Source organism: Condylura cristata, unplaced genomic scaffold (genome assembly GCF_000260355.1).
Source record: "Condylura cristata isolate star-nosed mole 26May11 unplaced genomic scaffold, ConCri1.0 scaffold00039, whole genome shotgun sequence".
In the NCBI taxonomy this organism is placed as follows: domain Eukaryota; kingdom Metazoa; phylum Chordata; class Mammalia; order Eulipotyphla; family Talpidae; genus Condylura; species Condylura cristata.
In genome coordinates this window covers 7,972,909-7,997,908 of record NW_004567140.1, presented here as the reverse complement: position 1 = coordinate 7,997,908, position 25,000 = coordinate 7,972,909, and the positions used below count along the sequence as shown (strand labels likewise).

The window sequence follows — 25,000 nt, the reverse complement described above, 5'->3', positions numbered from 1 at the left end:
CCTCTCCGGGCCAGTCAGCCCCTGGCCACCACGCAAGTCCACCAGCCTGTGCCCGGCACGGGGCACACACCGTCACATCAGCTGGCTGGTGACTTCACTCACATCTGAGTAAATGCTGGGGGCAGCAGCGGTGAGAGCGTGGAGGCCAGAGAGTCAAGCGTGTCTGCTGTGACTGGGTCAGAGGCCAGAGCTGCTCTTTCCTCGGCGGGCCTGCACGGAAAGCCCCGGAGGAGGTAATAGCGGTGTCTTTCACAACGGAAAGGTCAAGCAACATGTGTTTATTGAGTGACTCTGTGAGCTCGGCCTTCGCCCGGCCTTGTAGGTGATTATGAGACAGGCAGGCCCACGGGGCGCTCTCGGTAAGCAGGCAGGAGTCAAAACACGTGGGAAAAACGAGCAAGCCATCCAGAGCAGCAGGGCATTGTGTAGAAACGTCCAGAAAAGAATCAGAGGAGAGGGCGTCATAAAGAGGCTGCAAGAGGAGTGAGTTGGGAAGCCCTTGCAGAAGAGAAGAGGGAGGTGGCATTCCACCCTGGAGGAGACAGGCGAGGTGAGGTGCGCAGGGTGAGTGTGCCGCAGGCCAGGCTGTGGGGAGGCTCTCGGGGGGTCCCCTGGCTGGGGCTTCCAGTTGTGTGGGTTCCTGGTCTCTCTCGTCATGGCCCGCCCTTCCTGCTGAGGCCTCTTTGAAATTTGACTAAGGTCGGGAGCGCGTGTTTCAGCATTTCTGGATGCAATTTGGTATTAAAGAATCAAAGGATCCTTGCTATCACTTTAAAGTGTTTCTCCCCCTCTCTTCCTCTGAGCACCTGACCCTACAGTCAGCGCAGGCTTTGACATAATAGGCCCGAAATAATTATGAGAATTAGTCTGGAGGTTTCTGCCTTATTTGCTCAACCGAGGTTGGACAGGCTGCCTTCCGAGGTGGAAAGGGGGTCCGGGATCATCTTGGCTGGGAGGAATGCAGGATGGGAACATCCAGGTAGTGTGGTGCAGGAAGTGGGGGATGGAGGAAGCCCCCCCCCCCTGTCCATCAGCCACTTCTGAGCACCATGGACAGAGCCATCCCAGAGAAACTGGAGACTAGGGTTACCTACACAATGCCCCCAAATTTGAAATGTTAAATCTATTGAGCAGTTGAAAACCCTGTGTGATGATTGTTGGGGTGTCTATCCCACATGTTCTGGTAGTGGAAACAGAGGTCCAGCCTCGGGAGAGGACCCGGGCTGAGTCATTAAAGTAGTGGACACTCGTCTCTGGGTCCGAGCGCCCCTGGGTGTCTTGTCTACAGGGATCAGTGGGGACCCCTCCGTCAGCTGCCCGACTGTCTGCTCCTTGCAGTTCCTGTCTGCCCGCGACCAGGATACTGGCAGCCCCGCTGTGGCTTTGAACCTCGGCTGCAAGGCCTGGTTCAGTCAATGCTGCGAACACGTGGGATGGGCACGGCCATCACCTGGTAGCGCAGGTGACACCTGGACCCTCCCTTTCCAGGTAGAGGGCAATGTAATGGGGTGGCTGGCGCAGGCGGGAAGCCAGGCTCTTGCGGAGTCCGGCTCCCGTGTCCTCACGGGGTATAAAAGGAAAGGAGCCAGAGTTAATGCAGCGCTCTTTCTTTGACTTAATTTATTATAATATATGTGGCTAAAATGTAGATCACTCTGCTGTTTTGGATCTCCGTTTTGATTCCCAAAATTGCAATCATGATAGGTGGATTATAAGCGTGCTTTAACATACAGATGAGGAAATGTATTCCTGTGCAATTTTCCCCTAAGGAGAAGTCAGAGGATAAGGGGCAGGAGTTTTGAATAACCTTGCAACATTTAGTTGTCTCTCTCGGTTATGGGATAGAAATTAGCATCGCAGGATGAGGTACTGTGTGAACACGGCTCTGCTTTGAATGTTAGTGTGGAAGGGCTCACAAGGGGTGGGAAGAGGTTTTCCATATTAAAGGAAAATGCACCCAGCAAAGTGGTGTCAGCTTGTCAAATGGTGATTAGTCACTGAAAAAAGCACCTACTATGTACCCAGTGCTTAGTTAGGAGCTGGGGATGCCACAGAAAAGCAGATGGACCCCTCCTTTCTGGGGACGAGAGCTCCAGCAGCAGCAGATACACAAACAGCGCCCGGCCCGGTCAGCTGGGGGCAGCCGTGGAGGGGTGGGGGCCGAGAGAACCTGGAGGTTGGAGGCTTTGGGCTGACGGAAGACAACACGCATTGTGCAGATGGAAGCCGGTGAGGTGGGACACCCCCGAGCACACGTGCTGGGACTGCCTTCTTCTTCAGGCGCAGAAGCTCAGCAGCAGTCCGAGGCAGAACAGACAGGGCCTGGACGCTGCTACCCCCAGCATGGTCCGGGGGCCAGCTTGTCGGAGTCATACCCACCTGCTGCCCCCTGCGGAGTTTTGGGGTGGGGGTCCCGAGCCCCTCTTGCTGGCTGCAGAACAGAGCCCCACCTGTGTGCGCGTCACTCTGGCTGGGCAGGGAAGGCCCTGGGAGGGAGCCGTGGATGTTGGTATGGCAGGTGAGTCTCAGAGGAGAAACCAGGTCTCCCCAGAGGGGTCGGGCTCTAGCAGAGGAGGGCTAGGGAGCCTGGGGAGCAGAAAACGGGAACCCCGGGAGCAGTGGGCCGGGCTGACAGAGGGCAAGGTGGTGGGGACTGAGGCCACACAGAGCCCAGAGGTACCTGTGTCCACGTCTCCCTTTCCTTCCAGCAGCAGACTCTGCACACTCAGCCCAGGCCCCTGTACTGTGGGGGGGCATCAATGGAGGCAAGTTAAGAACTTAATGGAAGAAGGGAACTTCCTTTGATGACAGTCAAGGACTAGCATACCCAACTCCCCAAAGCCTTTCATTCATGCATGTATTCATTCATCCCTCCACTCGGCTGTTCATTCATTCAGTCGTTCATTCACGTGTTCAGATGATGAGTCCTGGTATTTACCAAGCACTCGCTGCATGCCGGAGGTCTTAGGGACACAGAGCGAGGAAAGCAGACTCCAGCCCAGACTTTAGAGACTAGATAGGCTGGGGAGACAGAAAGCCGGCAGCCACTCACACATGCTCCTGAGAACAGATTCTCCTGGAGGTTACACTTTGGGGTGATCAGGGTGGACCCTATTTAGTCTGGGTTCAGAGACTATATGCCGAGGAAGCTACACTGGAGTCAAACCTGCAAGAATGAGTGGGATTTGCGGGGCAAGGTGGAAGCGGTGGGCTGAGCTGGAGTTCGAGGTTTTGCATCTGGAAGAGGACCAGAGTCAAGTCAGTGAGAAAGTTCTCACCTTTCTCCTGCGGGAGGCCCTGGAGGGCTGGGGTAGGAGTGCATCTCCATGGCCTGCTTGCGCGTTGATGAGGGAAGGCCCAGTTCAGATGCGTCACTGTCCAATGTCACAAGAAAGTTCCAGAACTTTTGCCCAGCCCTGGGTGTGCTTCTCTGGAACGGGACAGAGGCGAGTCAGACAGTCTCTGGGGTGCAGAGCAGAGGAGCCTGCTGGTCTGTGCATCTGGACGAGGGTACTCGAGGCATCTGCCCACTGCCTTTAGCTGGTTCCTGGGGGGAAGTTGAGCTGCAGAAAGTGCCACGTCTCTTCCTGTCCTGCAGTGCCCCAACTCCCTTCCAGGGCCTCCTCCCCACCCCACTGACACCTGCAGGGGTTGTTGGGAGTAGCTCTGTTGTGTCTAGGACACACCTTAAATAAGCCATCAGTTTACGATGAAAAATACACGAGGAGGGTGTATATATTCATGGACTTCCCACCACAGGGTTGCTTTGCACATGGGGAATGATCCTCCCCTTCCAGAATGCGTCTCTGCAGAAGGGGAGGAGCAAAACAGCTGGGTGAGCAGGCACATTTTCCCTGCTGCCCCTTACATGCAGCCGCCTTGGGTTAGTTCCCAGATGCCAGGCTGAATGGGCTGGAGTGGGGTCGGCTGGGAAGGAGCCGGCTAGTTCCGGGAGATAGATAAGTGAGGTGGACGAGGGACGGACGAGACACCTGTGGTGAGTACTGTAGCATTTCAGCAGAGACAGCGGCAGTTGTCCTTGTGGCGGATTATATGCTGCATTTCAGCGCTGGGTCTCTCCCTCTGCCCCAGCTCTCTGGGACCTGCCAACCGCTTTGCTATGGTCCCTGCGGGAGGTGTCTTGGCCAGCTTTCAGGCCTGTCACCCTGCTCTGGGCTGAGCCCACCCGGCTGGGCATATACCCATGAGGGGATGGGTCATCTGGGGAGTCATCCTGGGGATCTGTTCATTGAAACCCCATCTTTTCTCTCTCTCTGCACCCCAATTAGTAAGAGCCTGTGTTTTTTGCCTTTGTGGGCCCAAATGGCCAAACCCTCTTAGAACATGTACCCTAACAGTTTGGGGTCCCTTGGTTTTACCTGGTTCCATTTCCAGTTTTGGATCGTGAATCCTCCTGGGAGGGTGGGGACTGAGTACATGAATCATCGTTGCTGGCGGGTCCTGGCCACCGCGAGCACTGGGGCCCGAATCTTCATGAGCGGTTGCGGCCCAGGCACGCCATTCCTCACCTCACCCAGTGTGTGGAGGCTGGGCGGCCCAGAGAGCCTCATCATTGCACGGCTCCGAGGGGCAGGGTGACACTGGAGCCCAGAACGGGCGCCTGGACATCAACAACTGTGTTCTGTTGTGGTTCCTCCACGAGACTCAGGTCTGGAAAACCCCATCTCATGGAACCCCCGATTCCTTTGTAAGAAGTGCTGTTATCCAATTATTACCCAAATTTACTAACAAGGAAGGTAAAGTTCAAGGAGCTTCGGCTTCAAGCTCAGATGTTGGACTCAAGCAAACCTGTTGGGTTGGTGTATTGTTGTTCTAATGCCCAGCCCCCTGCAGTCCCTGTGGTCTTTGTGTTTACCCAGGGTCCTGCAGACATGCCCCAGAGCCTCAGGCCCTTCCCCCCACAGACAGGGCTGCCAACTGTCCCCTCCTTCTGAAGGCTCCTTGGAGAATGCGTTCATCTTGTTTTGTCAGTCCCTTATCCCTGGTTATGGTTCCTTTGGAAGAGGATCCTCCCTGGTGGTGCAAGGGGTTAAGTCTCAGCACTATGACTTTATCACCAGCCACTGCAGCATGAGTGCGATCCCCGGCCAGGGAGCTGACCCACATGGCGCAGCAGACTTCTCCTGTCTCCCTGCTGCTCCCCTCAGAAGTGTGTTTCTGTAGATCCACCTGTTCTGCTCCCCACTGTGTATCTGGTGAATCTTGTCACCAGCCCCCACCTCCCCCACACACAAACTCTGGCCTACATCCCAGCTCTTGTGTGCATAAATAAATAAATCTTGAAAAGAAAAAGATTCCTTTCGATTAAACTGTGGGATTCCCAAAGTCTGGAAAGTTCCCTTTGAGAAATTGGCCAGTACTTGGTCCTTTCATCTGTGAGCAAAGGTAGAATGAACAGAATTACCCTTCCTGAGAAGCTGCTGCCCCCGGGGGCTAGCCCTGCCCAGACCAAGGACCAGTTCACTTACTGACCTGTTACTCATTCACCCGTGTGTTGGGTGAGTAGTGCCAGCCAGAAGCCCAGCCTGGTCCTCGGCAGGGGGCAGTGGGAAGCTGGCTTTAGAGAACAGCACAGCTGGCTCTTCCCCCTGCTGGGGTGGCGGCGGCGGGGGCCCACTGAGGACTGAGTGGGGACTCGCCCAGGTGGAGAATGTGGCCTGATGTATCCCTGGGAAAAGCTCGCTCATGTGTCTATCAAAGGGAAATAAACTTGCCGGTTTAGAAATATCCGGAATAAATTCAGGCTCCTGCCTGTCTGTATAAGGGGGACACAGCAACAACTTTGCTGCAGGTGCCACTGCCGGCCAGCAACCTGGGCATCAGGTGGCCAGACAAGGACTCAGGCAGGCGGCGGCTCCCTCCGCCTTGGCTCCGGCTTTGTGTTTCTGCAGGGACCAAGACAATGAGCAGTGAGGGTCACCTCGACTGTCTCCTTGGCTCCTGCACTCTGTGGCCTCGGCCAAGACCTAAGGTTTTGTCCTTTGGAGACCCACCAGGCTGGCAGCAGCTCTCTAGAAATATCTATCTGTTGTCACGGGCAGAGCTAGATCAATTTTTTTTTTTGGCTAATTTTTATGTCAGCTTAGGTATTTATTATTGCAAGGTCTTGAGGGGTTCCTAAATATGTCCTAAATATGTATTTTTAAAATGTTGATCCTATGATAGTTTTTGTCTGCTAAAGCTTCTCCAATGAAAAGGGCTAGGTAAGTCAGTGCAGCTCAAAAATGGCAGGAACTTCAGAGCTGGCAATTGACACTTGTTTTCTGCCACTGTTTACTCTTCAATAAAAAATGCATATTTACCATAGCAACCTCCTGGTCACGTGGTGCCCTGTCTTACCCGCTACCCTCTAAAACAGAATAGCTTCTTAAAGAAACACACACATTCTGATGTGTATGCTTTTCAGATGCAAAAATGTGTTCTTTATCAGAAAGCCCTCTTTCCTGGGATTTAATGCTAATAAACATGTCATCCTACAGAAATCATTTTGGTCCCATGTTTTAAATTTTAGGATGTTCATTCTGGAGATCAAAATAAAATTACTGTTGGAGGAGCTTTTGATTACCTTGAGAGTTTGCCAATTATTTATTTTAATACAGTTCTCAGTATATATAATATATATTTGCATTTATACTCACACATATACACATGCATATATATATATATATTTTTTTTTCTTCCCCAAACAACAGCCATTAGTATCGTTTGGAAGAGAGTTTGGTGTAGATTCTAATGACCTGCCGCTTCATCTGTGATTAAAGATTGTCATCTACGCGAAGCTCAATCGCAGCCTGAATTGTTTTTCACTGTTAACTTGGGAAATTGCCTGGGTTGTCAGAGCTTCAGAGAAACTGCACTTTTCAGGATCGGAACATGTGCCCTCATCCTGGTCCTTGTGCATGTGTCTGGGTCCCTAGGTGGGAGCTGGGGGGAGCATGAGGGGGCCCTGAAGCCCCTGGTCTCTGTTCCCTCCCCTTCCGCCCCCTAGTTCTTACAACAGCGTGACCCTTTGGCACTATTCATGTTAAAAGCCGCTATTAACTGGAACCCATCCTGCACAGGCACTGTGCTCAGAGAATCCTTCTGACTCTCCCCTGGTGCTGAGAGGAGCCAGACCTCAGTGAGGTTATGCGATTTCGCCAGAGTCTCAGGCAGACCTCAGTGAGGTTATGCGATTTCTCCTGGAGTTGCTGGGACTCGATTTTGACCTGTAGCCTTTGGGTTGCAAACTCTTCCTGCTTAATGTGTCACTTGAGCCTTTCTGTTCAAGCCTAGAAAGACCAGTGGGTACTGGACAGAGCCACCTTTGGAGGAAGGGCATGGTACACTTGCTTCTGGAATGTTCTCCAGAGATTATGCAGGGCTTTGGTGTCAGCAGAGATTGGGGAGTTCCTGTGCCCCCTCCTGGCTTCCTCTAGTGCACTGGGTTCCTGTGAGTGGTACGCAGGGGAGGGCTGTGAGCCTGGGGCCGCAGTCCTGGGCAGTGTCCTCTGGGGCACTCGGCTGGCTGGGCTTGCAGGCGCTCCTCATCCGGGCTGGGTGAATGTTAAAATTCCTTTCAGCCACATGAAGATCAATCTGAAAAACAAGAACATATGACACTATTATGCTTAGTGGCTTTGGGGGAAATCCGATTGTGGAGCGAGGCATGGATTTCTGTGGTGAAGTGGCACTGTGATCCGGACTCGGCAGAGGGGGGACCCCAGCCCTGGACCCCAGACCCCGGCCAGCCCATCCCACCGCAGTGTGCTCACCAGCTGCTTCATAATTGTCCATCAGGAGTGTCGCCATGTTACCTTAATAGGTTATTTAAAAGGGTGCATGGTTGCCACGCACCCCACGCACCCCAAGCGCCCCACGCACCCTTCAGCCGGCCCGGACTGTACGTAGGCACAAGCGGGGAGAGGTAATTGCTTATCATGTATCTCTTTGTTCCAGACACTTTTATAAAAGAGTATGTATTATGTATGGTGTGACCTTCAAATGTCAGGAATGTGTTGTGCAATAAACTGTCAATATTTGTGGTTATAAGGTACTAGATGACTTTTACAATAATTGGAACGGCTATATTAAAAGCTTGGATCACTCAGCTGGTTAAAGAGAAAGACACAGGCCAGCGTTCACCAGGGACCTCCTTCTGCCAACGATTAAATGAAAGATATTGCAAGGTGCTTAAGATGTCTTCTTTGTTTAAAAAAGTGTATGGCAAAACACGTCTCCAGGGGAGGTGTTATCTCCCAATCACTCCTGCTCCTCTCAATGTGCTCAGTTCCCAGGAGAAAACTCAGCCCCACAAGTTATGGCGACTGACCAAGTGCATATTAAAACCGATCCGTCCGGCATACTCTCTGTCATTTAGGTAAGGATTCCTTGGAACACGCCCGCCATGAAGGAGATGGCCCGCAGCCCCCGGCCTCCGCCCCCACACCACCCATCCATGAGGGGGCTGTAAATTATCATAAGAGGATCTTAAAAGCTATAGGGCTTTTTTAAGGGAAATAAATTATGTAGACATCTTTTGGGGATTTATGCTTTATGGCACATAGAGGCTTCTATGTTCTTTTTTTTTTTTAAAGAAAGGAATAATTTAAAGTATGAAAAAGAGGAAGGAAAGACAAATATTTTACAATAATTCCAATAGTCAGTAGGGCATAGATTACTTTAAAAATACATGTTTTGCTGTATCTTCTATTGATTAAAGTCTCTTCATGCTGACAGAGGCTATTTCTTCTGGTGACAGTGAGATCTTCCTTTTTAGCCATCACATGGGTAAATGGCAAAGTGGGAGGTGCCTCAGCCACGTGCCCCCACTTTCTAGAAAGCTCACTGATGGCCTGGCTGAGTGTGTGTTTGTGGCTCCTTCACCGGAGTGGAGAGAGGACTGGGGTCGCCTCCAGGAAAACTCCCTGGTCACCACCCCTGTCTACCCGGCTGCTGACATCACGCTCTCGCCCTTGGAGGTGCTGGGCACTTGGGACCACTGTGGTATTTTTCTGGGGCCAGACGCTCTCCTGCTCTTTGGGCAACCCTTGCTGCCACGAGCCTCTGAACTCCCCTTTGCTGGCTTCCTCTGATTCTTTCATTTGTTGACAAAAGTTGTATTGTGTCCAGCTACGATCCACCACGTGCCGGTAGATATCAGACAGCAGTAAATGGCCCCCATGTGTGTGGCGCTCGTGGCCCAGGGCAGGGACAGGAGCAAGCAGACAGATGCATAGGCCAGTTAAGTACCTGCCAAGGGTGGCAGGTGCTGTGAAGGAAGGAGGCGGAGGGAGAGCGTGCTGGGAGCGGGAGACGGGAGATTCCTGACAGCCCGAGAAGCCGCACCTTTCCCAACAAGTGACTTTGGGACTCAAGCCTGGATTCGAGTGAATTCTGGGAGAAGAGAACTCCACGTGGAGGGGTGCACTGAGCCCAGTGTGGGGAACCAGTGAAGAGGGCTTACGGCTTAAGAGGGGAGCAGGGAGTCTGTGCGGAGGTGCAGTGAGCTCAGAGCAGAGGTGAGGGGTTGGAGGAGAGGAACCTGCGGTTACTATAAAGTAACCTGCCTGTGGCCAGGAGGACCCTTTGCCCAAACCAGTCCTGCAGGCCGGCCCTTGGCAGTGCAGTCTGCTGCCTGGTCCCCTCACTGCACCAGCTCTTAGCTGATCCTTCCCTGTCTCTACACCCCCAGCCAGGGTCTTCTAGGGCAGCCCCATCCACCATGGGTGACCAGGCCAGAGGGGAGAGATGGGTGTGCAGAGCTGCTCACCAGATGAGCCCCAAGTCCTGCCTGCTGCAGCTACAGTCCAGGCCCCAGCCTGAGAACTAAAAGTCCGCGCAGCCAGCCCACAGCCGGCCCCGAGCCCTTGGAGAGCTGGTGACCCCAGGGTCACAGAGGATGTTGTCAACAGCAGTTTCATCACAGAGATGAAGACCCCATGGGTGGCCCAGTCACCAGCAGGGGGGTTCCACACACTCCCCTGGCAATTAGGAAAGGGCTCTGGGCTTGGTAAAACCAGAAACACATTTGGCCCACAGTGCTTGATTTTGAAGCCCTTGTGTATTTTAAGGGAAATTTAATCCATGTGTTTCTGATTCATTTTCACTTAACTCATCAAAATGTTGCTTTAGAGAAGCTATTTGAGATCCTCGTATCTTATTCTTTTCCTCCAAATTTTAGCTTTCTAATGACCTATTTCCCCAGTTCCAGAAATCCTGTCTTGCCGAAAGAAGATAGAGCTCTGGACAGATTTGGGGTTGGGTTGTGGGATAAGGCGGCGTGAGCGAACACTACCATCTCCACACGGGAGTCTGTTCCCCAGGGCTCCCCAGCCCTGCTCCTGGGAGCCCAAAGAAAAGCTGCTGTCGCCTTCTTGAAAGTGGACATCCGTTTCTAAAATAGCTCTCTATTTAAACAAATACTTTTGCCAATCCATATTAATGCTTAACTGCTTTGCATGACTATATATGGCCATCATAAACCAGAGAACTTTGATGAAACAACAGAGACACCAAATTAATGCTGACCCAAGGCACAAGTTATGTCTTCCAAGAGTTAAGCGGAATTGTTTACAGTAATGTTGTAATTTTTGTGCATACTGTTAATTAAAAATCATTTTTAAGTAAATGCCGTTTTATTACTAACCAGAAATCTCTACCACAGTCATCATTGTTTTATTAGAGTTTGTTAATTTCAATTTTTAAAATAAGGGAAAGCATTAGACGTTTAAGGGAACTATATGTTTCTTTGGACTTTCTCCAAGGTGTCAGTTATTTCTGCTCCCCTAAAAAGATTTTTGATGTACTGGTATATGCAACAAAGAAATTAAGAGGAAAGATGTGGTTTTTAGCATCCTTATTATTCCTAAACCCACAAATAGTTTTTTTTTTCTATTATTGAAGTAAGAAACATGCTTTTAAGATGTTCTTTGCATGAGGCACACTTTCAGCATTAACTGCACAGTTCACCTGGGAAAATGTGTTTACTGTTATACTAAATGTTCCCTAGAAGTTAAAATCCCATAGCATTTTATATCATAAAGTAGAAAATGCCCAGGTGCTATATTTTCCAGGCTTCTGGGGTAACTCTCCATTCCCAGAATGGAATCATCATCATCATCATCATCATCATCATCATCATCATCATCATCATCATCACTATAAATGTTTTAATGGAAATCTTTCCAAAATATAGTTTTAGGTGTATGACATTTAAGACTTCAGTTAGGATGGAGTGAGAACTGGCGATACATAATTTAAAAAGGGGCCTCTCTTCTTTCTCTTTTTCTGTCTCACTTTGCTCGTTTGTTCTATCTGACTCTTGCTCTCTCTTTCATCCCGTGAATTAATAGGATCACCTAGAAGATTGTCCCTAAACCCAGAAGACTTCATCAGTGGGTTTGTTTTTCTTAATCAGTTACTGATTCCTTTTCACAAGTGGCCTCTCGAGTCTCTGTGACCTAACAAAACCAGGTTGTCATTCACACCAAGTCAGCGGCAGGGCAACTCACATCCACCTGGTGACTCAGGCACCTTGGAGCTTCCTCTCTGTGCGTTTGTCCTTACAACCCTCATGCTGCAAAGTTGTGGGACGCAAGGGAGGCGGCAGCAGAATCCGTCACCTGGCCTCAATTTGGGCAGGGGAAGTTGGGAAATACAGGGAAACGAGGGGTACTTAGCAGCACCTGCACAGTGCTTTCCTCCTGACTCCCAAAGATTCATCTTGTTTTTCATTGGACTGTAGGGTGAGGCTAGGTTTGGTAGATGAAATTGCAGGAAGTGAGCAAAGCCAGTCTGGGCTGGACTGGCCGGCTGGGGCTGAAAGACCTGAAAGCTGTGTCCCCTTGGGCTGATGGATCCAAGGGTCAGGGGCACCATGAAGCCTGGGCCTCAAGACAACCAGGCGTTATGAACCCAGAAGGAGAAGATGCTGACTCCTGGGTCAGCCATCTTGGCGAGCAAGCCTATTTTAAATACACACTAGGGAAATTACTGGAGGGCATCAGGGCCAGAGGTGGGGAATGGACTCTTCCCTTAAAGCATAAAATTTTCATAAACCATGTTTTTAAATTCCAATCATATTATATATCAGTAAGGTTATGTCTATGATGGGACACCCAAAAATTCAATTTATATTTGGGGACAGTCAGACAGCTTACCTCAGAGATGGCTTCAGGGAGCTGCTGATAGTACTTATATATGTCTAGGTTTCAACTTTGGAAAAGTTGTTTGTCTTTCTAAGCCTCTGATTCTTTGTTCAGTTGATGGTGAGGATGCTAACATGATCCATGGCCATTTTTAATTTCCCTAGCTCCTCTTCCAGCCCACAGCTGTGGGAGCTCCCTCATCCATACTTAGGGGATGACAGCATTAATGTCACCTAGACCCAGGCTCACCTTGGAACAAGCAAATGGAAGTGTAGGCGGCATGATATCTGACCTTGAGAAGACAAATTAGAAAGGCCAGTTTCCTGATAATTGACCCCGCCAATCTTGGATTCTTGAAGCACAACTTGAAATACTGGGTCCTTTCCCATTTTTAGCAATTTACTTTCAGCTCACAAGAGTAGGAGAAAGCAGAATTTGGGGTACCTATTGCAATTCACTTGTTTGTACGCAGGGGCTGCACCCACAGCCTGCATCCTCTGGAAAACCACTGTACTCATGTAAGACACCCATTTCTGAAGAACAAAATTCACGTCATCTAACAGTCAAGAAGAGACACATTTCCCTCCACGTCCCTGTCATCTGAGTCCCCTGGGCACTCCCAGGCTGAGTCTGTGTTAGGCAGGAGCCTGTGGCCAGATGTGCCCAAACGGGGCGTCTGGGTCTCCAGGAGCCTCAGCGCTGTCTCTTCACAGGTGAGCAGGGGTGGCAGATGATGGGCGTCAGCCTGACCTCTGTCCACAAGTCCGCCTTCTGTCTCCACCCAGCCCATTTGGGAAAGTGTCTGCTTAGAGGGAAGAGATATGCATGTTGCAGGAAAAGGAATATTTTTAAAAACTTGAACCAGTTCACAAAAGGTCTGGTGAAGGGTCACAGAGGCACCTCTCCTGATGCTTCTTTCTTTGTATCGCCTGTTTCTGGGGCACTGGGGGAGGGCTGTCTGTAGGCAAATCCTGGGGTGCAGGCGAATCCTGGGATGCTACCCTGGGCTGTCATCACCGACTCGCCCTCGAGTGAGCCTCGTGGACTCTTGGCGTGCTTGGGCCACCAGCGTGCCCGGGGTTCCCGACCGCCCCTCCAGATAAGGCCTGGACCTAGGCGGGTCCTGTGTGTGTGTGTGTGGCTGGGCCGGAGCTTCCTTGGCGCCCAGGGACTTGGCTTCCAGCCTCTCTGGACACATCCTGGGACCACCCACCACTCTCCTCTATGGTTGCTCTCAGTTTGTTTTTCTAGTTGGATTAGTCCAAGAGTAAACGCTATAGGCCCTCTGGTCCTCAAAAAAAGCCATGTCTGTATAAAGCGAAAATGAGACTCTTAAATCTGCAAAGGAAGCTGTTTATCTTACAAATTTATTCTTTTTATTGGGCCACACATATCCAAGATAGAAAGATAAAAGAATGTGCATACAGGCAGTTGCTGGGGGACATATAGTGAAGCACTGCTCACCAAAAACTTCTGTGGAGCCTTCCAGGGCCGGGAAGTGGGGTCACTGTGCTCTCTAGAAGGCGCCTTGGGCAGCCACTTAGCAGAAGCTTCAGCAGAAACACATCCTTCTTGTTCCACCCCAACCTCCTGGACAGTCCTGTCCCTGTCACAATGGGCTTAGGGGCAGGCTCAGGGGGAGATACTCCGTGGGCCACAGCACATGTGCCCCTGCGGGGACTCCACATCCGGAGTCCACACCTGCCCACCTGCTCCATCCGGGGCACTTAGTTTTGCCTGTATTTCAAATTGACAGCTGTCGGCCTTGTAACTTAAATAGGGTTTCCTAACTGTCGCAGCGAGCACTGGGGGATGTTTAATCAGGGTTATTGTGATCTTAAGCTCACCTCATGATCCTACAGAAGGAAAGCGGGTGATGTTGGGATGGGGATGGGGCTGCGAGGAGATGCTTAAGCCTAGGCTGTCTATGCTTGGACTGACGCTCATCTCCTGGACTGTTAGCAGCCGGCCCCTGCATGCAGAGTTTGGGCTCGAGCCCTGGGGACTCCGTATACTCAGGGCCTACCTGCTGTGGCTGCACAGGGGTCACGTTTGCTGTGACTTGACCACACTGCCCCTTGTGGGGTGGCCAGGAGTCAACATGTGGTGCAGAGAGAGAGGCTGGCTCGGCTCGGACCCAGTGGGCTCCAGGGTGTCTGGAAACGGGATGGGATGTGGTTCTATTTGGAGGAGCTCGGTCCTCTGCCTGGGAAAAGTGCTGAAGGGATGTCGCTGGGAAGTTGGGTGCACTCAGCAGCTCCCCCATGGATCTCAGACCAAACTTCTAGGAAATGTCCAGGGTGTCAGTGTCGTAGACATAGGCCAAAGAGAGAGGACACACCAGCCAGAGGGCTCCCTCAGGGTGGGGAACAAACAGCCAAATAAGAGCCAAGTGTGTTTGCCTTTCTCTTGTTCACGGCCTGTAAGTCTCTCCCTTTCAGCTGTTAGCAGGAAGACCAGGAGCAGACAGGGCAGGATGAAAGCAATCTGCATTTCCCATGGCTGGGAAGTTACACATCTTGTTCATTCTGCTCTCTGCAGAACTCGAGGTCTGCTCATTATCCCAGAGTGTCCCCCCGTTCGTCCTCCCAGTGGATCTCCCGCAAGGCCTGGAGGGTGGACAGGACACTGGGGAGAGGACCCCGTGGGCCTGGGAGCTGGAGTTCAGGCTGCAGCGCTGCAGAGAGGGAGGCTTCCAGGTGGGGGGAAACACTCGCCCAGAGTCCAGAGGCGAAGGCTTGTCCCTCCTTCACGGAGACGTGGGTCCCCGGCGCCGGCCCTGCTCCCCAATACTGCCTCCTCGGCAGTGTGATGTCAGGCCTCAGGGGCCGCAGTAACATATCCTGCAACCACTAGATATTTTCAGTTTTATTTACTATTATGTCCCGTCATTTCTGTGCAGAAGGCAGCCGTATGTAAATTTTATTCCATTTTCTAATGGTTTGGGTTACATAACAAATAACAGTGGGAAGGAAAATTTGTATTGATACTTTACAGAGGAAGTTCTCAAGTCACTGCACAAAGATTTAACTGCAGTGCTCTGAGTTTATGGGAGTTTTGCAGCTGAGTTTCTGCACATGACTTTGAATATGTCACTATATGTTTATCATGGGCTAATTGTGGAAGTGCATTTCCATACTTTTTCTTCTCCCTTTCATGAGATTACACCAGCCAGCGATGGGCATGAGACTCTACAAGGAAGAAATGATCCGCTTGGGATAATTTTCTTCCCTGTCCCAAAATAGCTGTATGTCTGCAAGTCTTAGGGACTGAGTCGAGACGCCTCGTCTTCGTTTGTTGCTTGATATAATGCAAATGAGATTCCGATCCTATAGTGAACTCTCCAGCTCGCCCATATTATAAATTAATCAGATTCAACCAACACCAACATTTTTTAAACTTTTGAAAAAAAATATTTAATAGGAGCTAAGCAAAAGAAGAAATCAAACCAGCTGCTGACACAGCTGTTTCTTTTCTTGTTTAATTCAGTTCAATATAAAGGTACCATATGCTGCTTAAAATGATGATAGGAAAGATGAAATAATTTAAGAGAATAACAAGAAAATACATGAATTGTCAGCATTCTGTCAGATTTAAAGAATGAAATAGACAGGTGTAGTATTGACATGTTTAACTTTGTGTGGTGTTAGCAGTTTTGGTGCGAACCACTTCTGACATGTGCTGAAGTGATGTGAGAACGTTTCTCCTCCGATGCAGACATTGGCGAGGAGGCTGGGAGAGCTGCCGGCGTCCAGCAGCCCGCGCTGCTTCGCGACAGGAGCCTGGGCTCGGCCATGAAGGACTGCCCCTACTGTGGGAAAACCTTCCGGACATCCCATCACCTAAAGGTCCACCTGAGGATACACACAGGTGAGAGATCCGGACGCGCATGCGCAGCTCCGGAAGGAGGCCCTCCTGGTCCCGCCTCCGCCCTGGGCCAGGGCTGACGGTCACCGACCGACTGTCAGTATTAGTCCTGACACTGTCGCCTTCTCCCCGGGCCTGATCTCCACTGTGTGGATCCGGACAGAATGTCCTTGGTCCTGTGTCCCCTCTCCAAGTGAGTAGCTAGCTGTCCTGTGGCCCTGGTGACGGATGGGTGCTAGGGCCTTTTGAGGGTGACGTCTTCCTGCTGCCCTGAAGTGGCACCTCCCAACTCCAAGGTGGACCCGACCTGCAGGTCTTTCAGGAGCAAATGAGCCAGCAGCGGCTAGGGAACCTTCTGGGACTCTTTGGTGTATAGCAGGGAGCTCCGCAGCGCCCCTGTGGGTCGGCTGGGGTGATGCGTGGTCCTGGGCCTGGATGATGGAGCCAGCTCCCCATGGCATGGAGGATGGGTGACTCACCACCAGGTCGCCTCAAAATGAGGTGCTCTTTACCAAACGGGGGGAAATGGCTGCTGAACCACTTGGGTTACTATTCTCTTTGGGGGACATGATAGCCCCTCAAAAGCCAGGCTTCCTTTGGCCTCTCTGCCTTGCCTCTCAGTCATGGTTCTGTTACAGGGTAGCCCAGAGTGGACTGGGTCGCCTGTCTGTGGGGCCTCACCTGTGCGCTCACAACTCAGTTACACTGCAGGGACACACAATAACAGGTTTCTTTACAAAAGGGGAAAGGAATCGGAAACAACCCAGGAAAAGAGAGCGGGATACCAAGTAACTGGGATACATTACCGGCTTGGCTGGGCTGACTGAAAACACCGAGTCACGCGGTCTAGAGAGCCATTGCCCCAGTGAGAGAACAGGAGATGCAGTTGCGCCCTATTTATCCCCCAAATGTCCCAGAATTCCTGCTAGCTCCGCCCTTGGGTCCTCGCTGTTCTCTCCCTGGTACTGCTGGGAATTGTAGTTTCCAATCACTGGAGTGGTGTGTAGGGTCCAGAAAGCTGGAGTAGGGGGTGGAGTCCATAAGACTCTGCAGAGTTCCTTTAGGACATCCTTCCCCTTAACAGTTCCTCTTTGCTTTTCTGCTAGTTGTTTGCATGTTGCCAATACAAAAAAAAAAAATCTATCTGAGATATGGACACCTCCATTTTGTTTGATTTTTCTCCTGACACTTTATCTATTAGAGTATGAGCTGCTTCAGAGGATAGACAAATATGCCATCTATTTTCAAAAATAATTGTGGTCTATTTCCCAAGGAATCAATAAGGCTCAGGGTTATGCGGGAGGTTCCGTGCACAAGGGGCTGGTGTGTTGTGTGTGGTTGAAGCCCAGAGCCCTCACCTGGCACCTCACCTGGTGTCTGCAAATCACCCTCGTGCCGAGGGACCCTCGGAACAGGGGCTGTGGCCAAGGGCTGCTGTCTTCATGCAGAGAGGGGGCACGGGGGAGCGTGGCCAGTGCCCACGCCGGGGACCCCCTCTACTCCCAGCACTTCCTCTGTCACCCCTTGTGCGGTGATCCTGGCCAGAGGAGGCTTCCACGGCTACATCCAACCCCCAGACGGTCTCAGCTGTCTTCCCTCAGCATCCTTCTCAAACCACGGCCTCTGTCCTCGCCCAGGCACAGCGCTGCCTCTGCCGTGGGGCCTCTGTCCCACGTCTCCCCCATCGGGGTGTTCTCAGCTTCAGAGCCTTCCTGAGCCCTGTCTAAAATGGCCCTCAGGTCCTGGCCTTATTTCCTCCGTAAACTGAGCACGTTCCAAACTTACCTTCTTTGGTTTCCTTGTTCATTTCTATATATACTGCTGGTCTCACAGGAGAGTGTGAGCTGGCCATGTTGCCTTTTTCTTAAATTGCAGAAGTGCAGGCTTGCAAGAGGACCCCCACAGGAGGGCATGTTCCACTCATTTGAAAGCATGAGTGACAGGACGCATGCCAGGAGCAGTGAGCGACTCTCCTCCTGCAAACCCCGCACTGTGCCAGGTGGCGCGGAAGAAACAAGGCCCTCCACGGCCCCTCAGCAGGCCCAGCAGGCCCAGCAGGCAGTGGCTGTGCGGGTCAGATTCTGGGCTGTGAAGGGACGACCCCTCTCCTCACCCTAGGACACAAGAGCCCTGGGAGGGGCATGGAGTTTCGCCACAGGGTCTTCACGCTGCTCCGCCCGGCAGCTCCGGCTCACCCTCAGCTTCAGTTTGGCTCCCCTGCCCTGTTCTCAGTGAGACCCTCCTGTGGCCAGACTCAGGGCAGGATTTCTGGGATCATCCCGGTGCCCACTTTCCTTCCCAAGTTGGAACTGGGTTCTTTGGGGTTGTGGTCGTAGTCCTGGCGGCACCCACGGACACCAGGATGTGGGGCACAGTTCACCAGGCAACCACCAGTGGGCCGTCGGCAGAAGTAGGAAGCCCTAGGCCCGGCCTGAGATGCTGCCCTTTCAGTGGCTGTAGATGCTGGTGCCTGGGCCCGCCTGTGAGGTGGTGCTGGTTCCCCAGAGCGAGGCTGGCTCTGTCTGCCCGGGAGGGAGGGTCAGAGAGGAAGGGCCGGCCTCCCCGCCGGGAGCTCTGCTGGCCGGTGGGCCCCTGCTGGCCCCTCGGTGAGAGTAGACACTCAACAGAATATTCCAGATATGTGGAATGAAGATGGCCAAAGTCCCACTGCTTCTGGCTAGAATGAAATAGGTGCTGTTGTAAGCAATTTTAAAAGTTGAGATTTCTTTTTTTTTCCCCTGAACTCCTGCTTCACAACCGTCTAAGGTGCGCATGCCTGATGGTCTTTGTAGACACTGAGAAGCACAAGACAGGGCCATGGACTCAGGCATTGTGGAAACTTTCCAGAATAAGGGAGGAAAGGGAAAGAGTCTTGGGGACACCATCTATCAGGCACACGAGCAACCCCACTCCAGCAGTATTGCCATTGAAAAAGGCAGAGTGGTAACTAGATAAAGATCAATTTCCTTCTTATCAAAGAACAAAGAAGTTGGAAAATGCTTACCCTTGTGCTTTTGAAGAGAACAGAAAATGTTACATGTCGAAATCACCGAAGTAAACACCCATTCTGACAATGCAAAAGTGTCGATTACATGAGTAATTGCAAATCAAAGCCTAGTTATCTGCGAGGAGCCGGTCAGCGCCACGACCTCCCTTCCCCTCTCTCTGTGTTATTGTGTGGTGGCGGCAGGACAGCAGCCGGGAGACAGGGCCTGTTTCTCAGGATGCCGTCTTCCCAAGTTTTTCTGTAATGGACCCATATGAGCACATTAAAAACCCAACGTGTAATAAATATATTTTAATTGGTTGCGATATGAGATGGTACGTTCTCTAGATTCTTCTATCCGACTCTGTTTTTATAGGAAGCCATGATCATATAACATCCACTGATAAAAGCCACTTTCCCTTTTAAACCCCACGACATTAACTCGATTACTGCTCTCCCTCTCCCGGCACCTGTTTATGGGAGAGCTGCTGAGATGTTGCACCAGGCAGCTCGCTCTGAACACCTGGGGCTGGGGAAGCTGCAGGTAGCTAGCACGTTTCTGCTGTCTCTGCGCACCAAGTGAGACAGAGGGGGTGGTGTCTGGGGACCCCTAGTTCTCCATGACCCTCGGTTCCTAGGGGTAGCCCCATCAAGGCTCCTGCAGAGCACTCTCTGTGGCCCACTGAGGGGAGCTGGCTGAGATAAGCGTGTGTGTGTGTGTGTGTAGAGATAGACAGAGATAGTGATAGAGAGTTACTATAAGGAATTGGCTCCCTTGATGATTCTGGAGGCTGAGAAGCTCCAAGATTTGCAGTTGGCCCTGCAGGGGGCCAGAGAGCAGAATGACATAAATTCCATGCCAAACCCAAAGGCTTGAGAAGCAGGAGGGCTGACAGGGCAAACCCCTGACCTGAGTCCCAGCTCAAAGACCATCAGCAAGCTCGCTGTGCAAAAAGGAAGAATGATGCAGATATATATATATATTAAAAAAAAAAAAAAAAGACAGGCGAGGGAGCTTCCTAGTCAGCCTTTTGTTCTTTCAGGCCTTCACCCGACTGGCTGGGGCTCCCCTCGTTGGGCAGAGCAATCTGTCCATCCAAATGTTACCTTCATCCAGACGCACCTTCATGGGCACGTCTAGTCTAGTCTTTAAGCAAATATCTGAGCACCAGCGGCCCAGCCGGGTTGACATGAGCCGTCAGCGTCCTCGGACGTGCCCCAGCAAACATGTCATCATGGCGTGATGGCGTGGGATGGGAGCAGGCGCTCCCAGGGCCCCGAGTTCAGCCAGTGGTTTGTGCATCAGCTATTGTCCTTTGCCTCGCTGCTTCCTCTTTGAGCCCCACTGAGGGGTACCTGCGAGGGCCCTGGGGTGCTTTGCGTGCAGAAGGCAGGCATTGCTGGGGTCCAGGAGGGCTGGGGGTCGTGCGTCCCATCTGAGCTCCGGGTGTGTGCAGCACACCGGGCCGGCACTGCCTGGGCTCCCCATCAGCCAGCTCACCTGTGTGTCGGGGTTCCCAGGAGGGTTCTGTTGTTTCAGGAATGACCAGGATAGAGGAATGTAATAAACAACCTCACTTGTGAAAACTTGGAGGCACGGAAGTTCAGGGACTAATTAAAAATAAATCTCATTACTTTTCTCCCCTCTCAAATTATGCGCGTGGTTTATTAATCTGGTTTTGATGTGCTGCGTGTGCTGCTCGGGCCTTGAGTTGGGAGCCTCTTTATGGGAATGAATGGGCGTAAGGAGGCCGGCAGTGGTTTCCAGGAGTCTCCCCCAGGTGGGCTGGGGGGCGTGCCCCCTACCATTCACCCTTTCTGGGTGGGTGACACCATGACGCAGCAACTGGGGCCCCTAAGCGGGACACCAGTGCCCTCCTCGGCCATCACCGGTATTCTGTCTCCAGCACCAGTTTCCCTGTCCCAACAGGACCAAAGGAGAGTCATGAGGTGCCAGGATGTCTCCCCTACAGTGTCCCCAAAGCGCCGTGTGTACCCGACAGGGGGCTGCAGAGGTGAGGGGCTGGTGTTCACTGGCCTGATGGCCGAAGTCATGTCTACACAGCAAGATAGCAACCAACTGGCCTCTGAAAAATCCAGCCAACAGGGACAGAGCAACTACCCAAACAGTAGTCACAGGGGGGCTCTTTCACACGCGTCCCGGCCGTGCTGACCACCAGCGAATCCGCTCAACTCCCGCCCTGCGCAGTGGGGAAACTGAGGTCGGACAGGGAGCTGGCCTGTGCGGAGTGCCGGGTTAGTAGCCCAGGTCTGCCTCCCTGGAGTCCGTCTCCTCACCACAGCGTCGTATTGAAAATCGGGTTAATTTTTGGCTTGTTTTAGGCAATTAATGCACCATTTCTTTGACAGTGTGTGTCCACACCATAACCAGCGGGAGGAAAGGAAGTGACTTGTGCCCACAAGGTGTGTTGACGCAGCCTCCCGGCGATTTCACAGGGAAGTACTGTGCACCTGGCTCTTCCAGCCCACCTCTCGCTGGCCGGAGGCCAGGTCCTCTTTGCCCCGCGTGCCTCAGTTTCCCCACCATTACTGTGAGGTACAGCAGGTGGTATCGTGGCCTGAGGAGGGTCCTAAGCCACCAGCCTCACAGGGATGGCAAAGTCCTTGTGCCATTTTGGAAACTGTTTTGCATCCTCCGGGAGCTTCCCGAGAACCCTGGTACAGGTGTGGGAGGGGGCAGGTCTCGTCTGTCCCAGGAACAGTGCACCTGTGTACACACCTTACCTGGCGCTCCTGTCATGCCTCCCTCGGGTAAGGTAGCCAGGCTGTGTGATCACTTACCAGAGCACATGGAGGACATTTTCGGGAACGTTTGGTCCAGATTTCAGTTTTGTTCCTAAACCGAGCAAATGCGTGGCCCTTCCTTAGTGGAAACAGACATCGCGGTAAAGATGTCTGTTTTTAGATTCAAATTCTATCATTTTTCTATTTCCAAGAGGAACGGAAAGCCCGTTTTCCTTTTCCACAGCCCCCATCCTTGCTCTTCCTGCTTTAATGACATCCCAAACTTTTGTTGAAAATAATTGATTGAATTTAAATTTCCTTAAAAGTTTAAGAGGTAATGTTACAGTATAAATTTCCTACCAAACACTAAGTAGGGAAATATCCATTAGTGAAATTAACTACAGTTTCTAGGTAGCTAACAATGTTCCGTATACAGTAGGGCATAGCTAATGAACACTGCAGTGGGTGATATTTCATTATACAAATTAATGCTCACATTTTAATGGGAAAGTCACATAATGAATCTCGGCTTCAGTGACAGCAATTAGAGACACAGATTGTCCCCTTCTGGACAAGGCACTGTTTAGCAATAAGCAGCTGTGTGAAAAGTCTTCAGGTTTACAACATATATATGCTTTGGGGGAATTAGTGTACAATTTATATTAATGTACTGAAGCTTCACTGCAAAGGCACCACCGTATTTATCTCTCCCGGTATTAACTAAGTAAAGACATGTAGAAAGACTAAATAAATATCAAATAGAGGATACAAATGCAGGAAAATATTCAGTTACTCCAAAGTGAAAACCCTTCTGGAGATTTAGTAGAAAAAATGGTAGAAGCATGAAGCTTCTTCAAAGCTTGATGAAGGGGTTTCTGAATTCGTGTGAATCCACCTGGTATTTCAGAGGGCGCGGCCAGAGCCTCCTCTGAAGGGCCCCAAGATACCTGCCTGGAACAGGGAGACCTTCTTTTGTCACCTCACATGCCCGAGGAGGCTCAGAATGAGAAAAGACCTCACTGTGTAAAAACAGGTGCAATCAATGAATTTAATCACTTGCTCACATATTTCTAAACACTTGTGCTACAGTGACAGAGGAGAAATGATCAATGATATTCCAAACTTGAATATACATCTTACTGAAAGTCAGTGGATTCGCTGGCTTAATGTAGTGGGGCTCTTCTCATTTCACTGGCCCACTGGAAATGAACTGCTTTGTAGATATTATGGTGCCTTTTCTAGCAAAACGCTCTTTCTAGAAATGCATTGTAGGGGCCCCTTTTGAGAGGTTTCCCACAGCAGGCCGTCAGTGTCCAGGTTGTGCCCTTCAGTGTGGGTGGATACCTCGGGGGTGGACATCCTTTTGCAGACACCAGTCTCGAACTGGCCACCTTGTCTACCGTCAGTCTGCAGACAGGGTACTGGGGTGCTTGAGGGAGCGTGGGAGTACGTGCTGACAGTTAAACGCCAGGATATTTCATGCAAAGGTGTGGATGCTGCAACAGCAGCATCTCCTGTCTCACCTGCTGTTCCCCTCAGAGTATATTTCAGTCATCCCCTTGTCCTGCTCCCCACTCTGTCTGTGGTGGATTCTCTCACCCACTGCACCTGTGGCCTATACCCCAGTTCTACAAAAAAAAAAAAAAAGTCTGGATGTGAGGTGTGTGAGTCAAAGGTCTTTGTGCTCACAGTGGACAGCTGAGTGGCAGCTGCCCAGAACCCACACTGCTGTTGCTACCTCCTGCCACCTGCCTGACTTGAGAATCTTCCTCATGTGAGGTTCCCATAAAGGTAAAGACAGAGAACCCCAAGTGTGGAGGTGGCCGAGGACTAGTGACCCCTTGGGAAGCTCAGGGCAGTGTGAGTGACTCTCCAGTAGATGGGGACTAACTTGGGGCCTAAGTGGCCAGTGATTCCGCTTGACTGCCAGGGTCTAGGGTGCTGCAGGCATAGTCGGGCCGGTGGTGGCCGTCACGTGGGCTCTGAAGCAAGCAGCTCTCGGCACAGGCAGACTTGGCATTCGTGTATCAACAGAGAGAGGGCCACCCTGACCGCCCCCAGAGCCTGCTAGATATAACTACAGGCTCCCGGCCCCACGAGGCTGGCCTGTGGGGGATGAGCCGGTGGGGAGAAGGCCTGGGGGACAGCTGGGTGTGTTCAGGAGAGGAGGCCCTCGGCCACCATGCACCTCCAGGACGTGTTCACCTCCACGCTCCCTCCCTGGGCTTCCCTGGCAAGACACACACCCTGTGGGGGCTGACTGTAACCCCAAAGATTTTCTGGACACCAGCCTCCACCTGCCCCCCGAGATGAAACCCAGGAAAGGTGAGGAAAGGTTTTGAGGCTGAGGGCAATCATGGTTATTCAACATTTAGGGATTATAAAGAAATTATAATTTATAATTATAAATTATAAAATCACTTTTTTTGTTTGTTTTTAAACACAAATCCAAAGGTGGTTTGTTTATCCGTGGAATTCACTCTGGAGCATTTATCTGGGGGAATTGGGCTGATGGGGAGCAGTCACCCAAACAAAGCCTTTCAGGGAGGATGCAGGAGGTGGAACCGTGTGGAGAGACGTTGTGGGGTTCTGGCGCCTGTGTGCAGAAGGCCGAGGAGGGGGAGCCTCTGGAAGCTTCTCTCATGGGCAGCCAAAACAGCCCTGGAAGATTCCCTAGGCAGCCCCTCGCTCCCCCGGGCCTGCCCGCAGAGACACGCTTCTAACGTGCTTGTTTCTCAGCTGAGGCCCTCTTTCCCCTGTTTTGAACTTTAACAGAGCAGTGGGCTGAGCCAAGAGATCATCTGTGGGGTGTGCGGTGTTAGGTGAGAGAGGTGTGCCTGTGGTATGCGTGAGGATGTGTGGGATAGAGCGACTGTGCTATGCACAGGTCTGTGTATGTGGTATGTGTGGTGGTGAGTGTGAGGGGTGAGTATGGCATGTGAGTGTATGGGAGTAGCGTTGAATGGTGTTCACCTGTGGGGGTTGCTGCCTGTGGGGAGGTGTGCATGTCTCCTGTGGTGTGTATGTGTGTGTCTCCTGTGGGGTGTATGTGTGTGTCTCCTGTGGGGTGTGTGTATGTGTGTCTCCTGTGGGGTGTGTGTTTCTCCTGTGGTGTGTGTATGTGTGTGTGCATGTGTGTGTCTCCTGTGATGTGCGTGTGTCTCCTGTGGTGTGTGTGTATGTGTGTGTGTGTGCGTGTGTGTGTCTCCTGTGATGTGTGTGTGTGTCTCCTGTGGGGTGTGTGTATGTGTGT

General features: G+C 51.5%; 1 protein-coding gene across 8 annotated transcripts in view; it reads left to right on the top strand.

The window, feature by feature from the left end:
• The window catches only part of ZNF536 (zinc finger protein 536), a 411,449-nt gene that overhangs the window by 241,884 nt on the left and 144,565 nt on the right, over positions 1–25,000 (top strand). For 5 of the 8 annotated variants that reach the window (XM_012733183.1, XM_012733180.1, XM_012733182.1 and 2 more), the window contains 2 exons: positions 15,867–16,019; positions 21,373–21,426. The exons of 1 other annotated variant lie outside the window; for it this stretch is intronic. In XM_012733183.1, the coding sequence (XP_012588637.1) occupies positions 15,867–16,019; positions 21,373–21,426 (207 nt within the window). The remainder of the gene's footprint in view (positions 1–15,866; positions 16,020–21,372; positions 21,427–25,000) is intronic. 2 more of the 8 variants (XM_012733184.1, XM_012733187.1) reach the window with 1 other exon arrangement.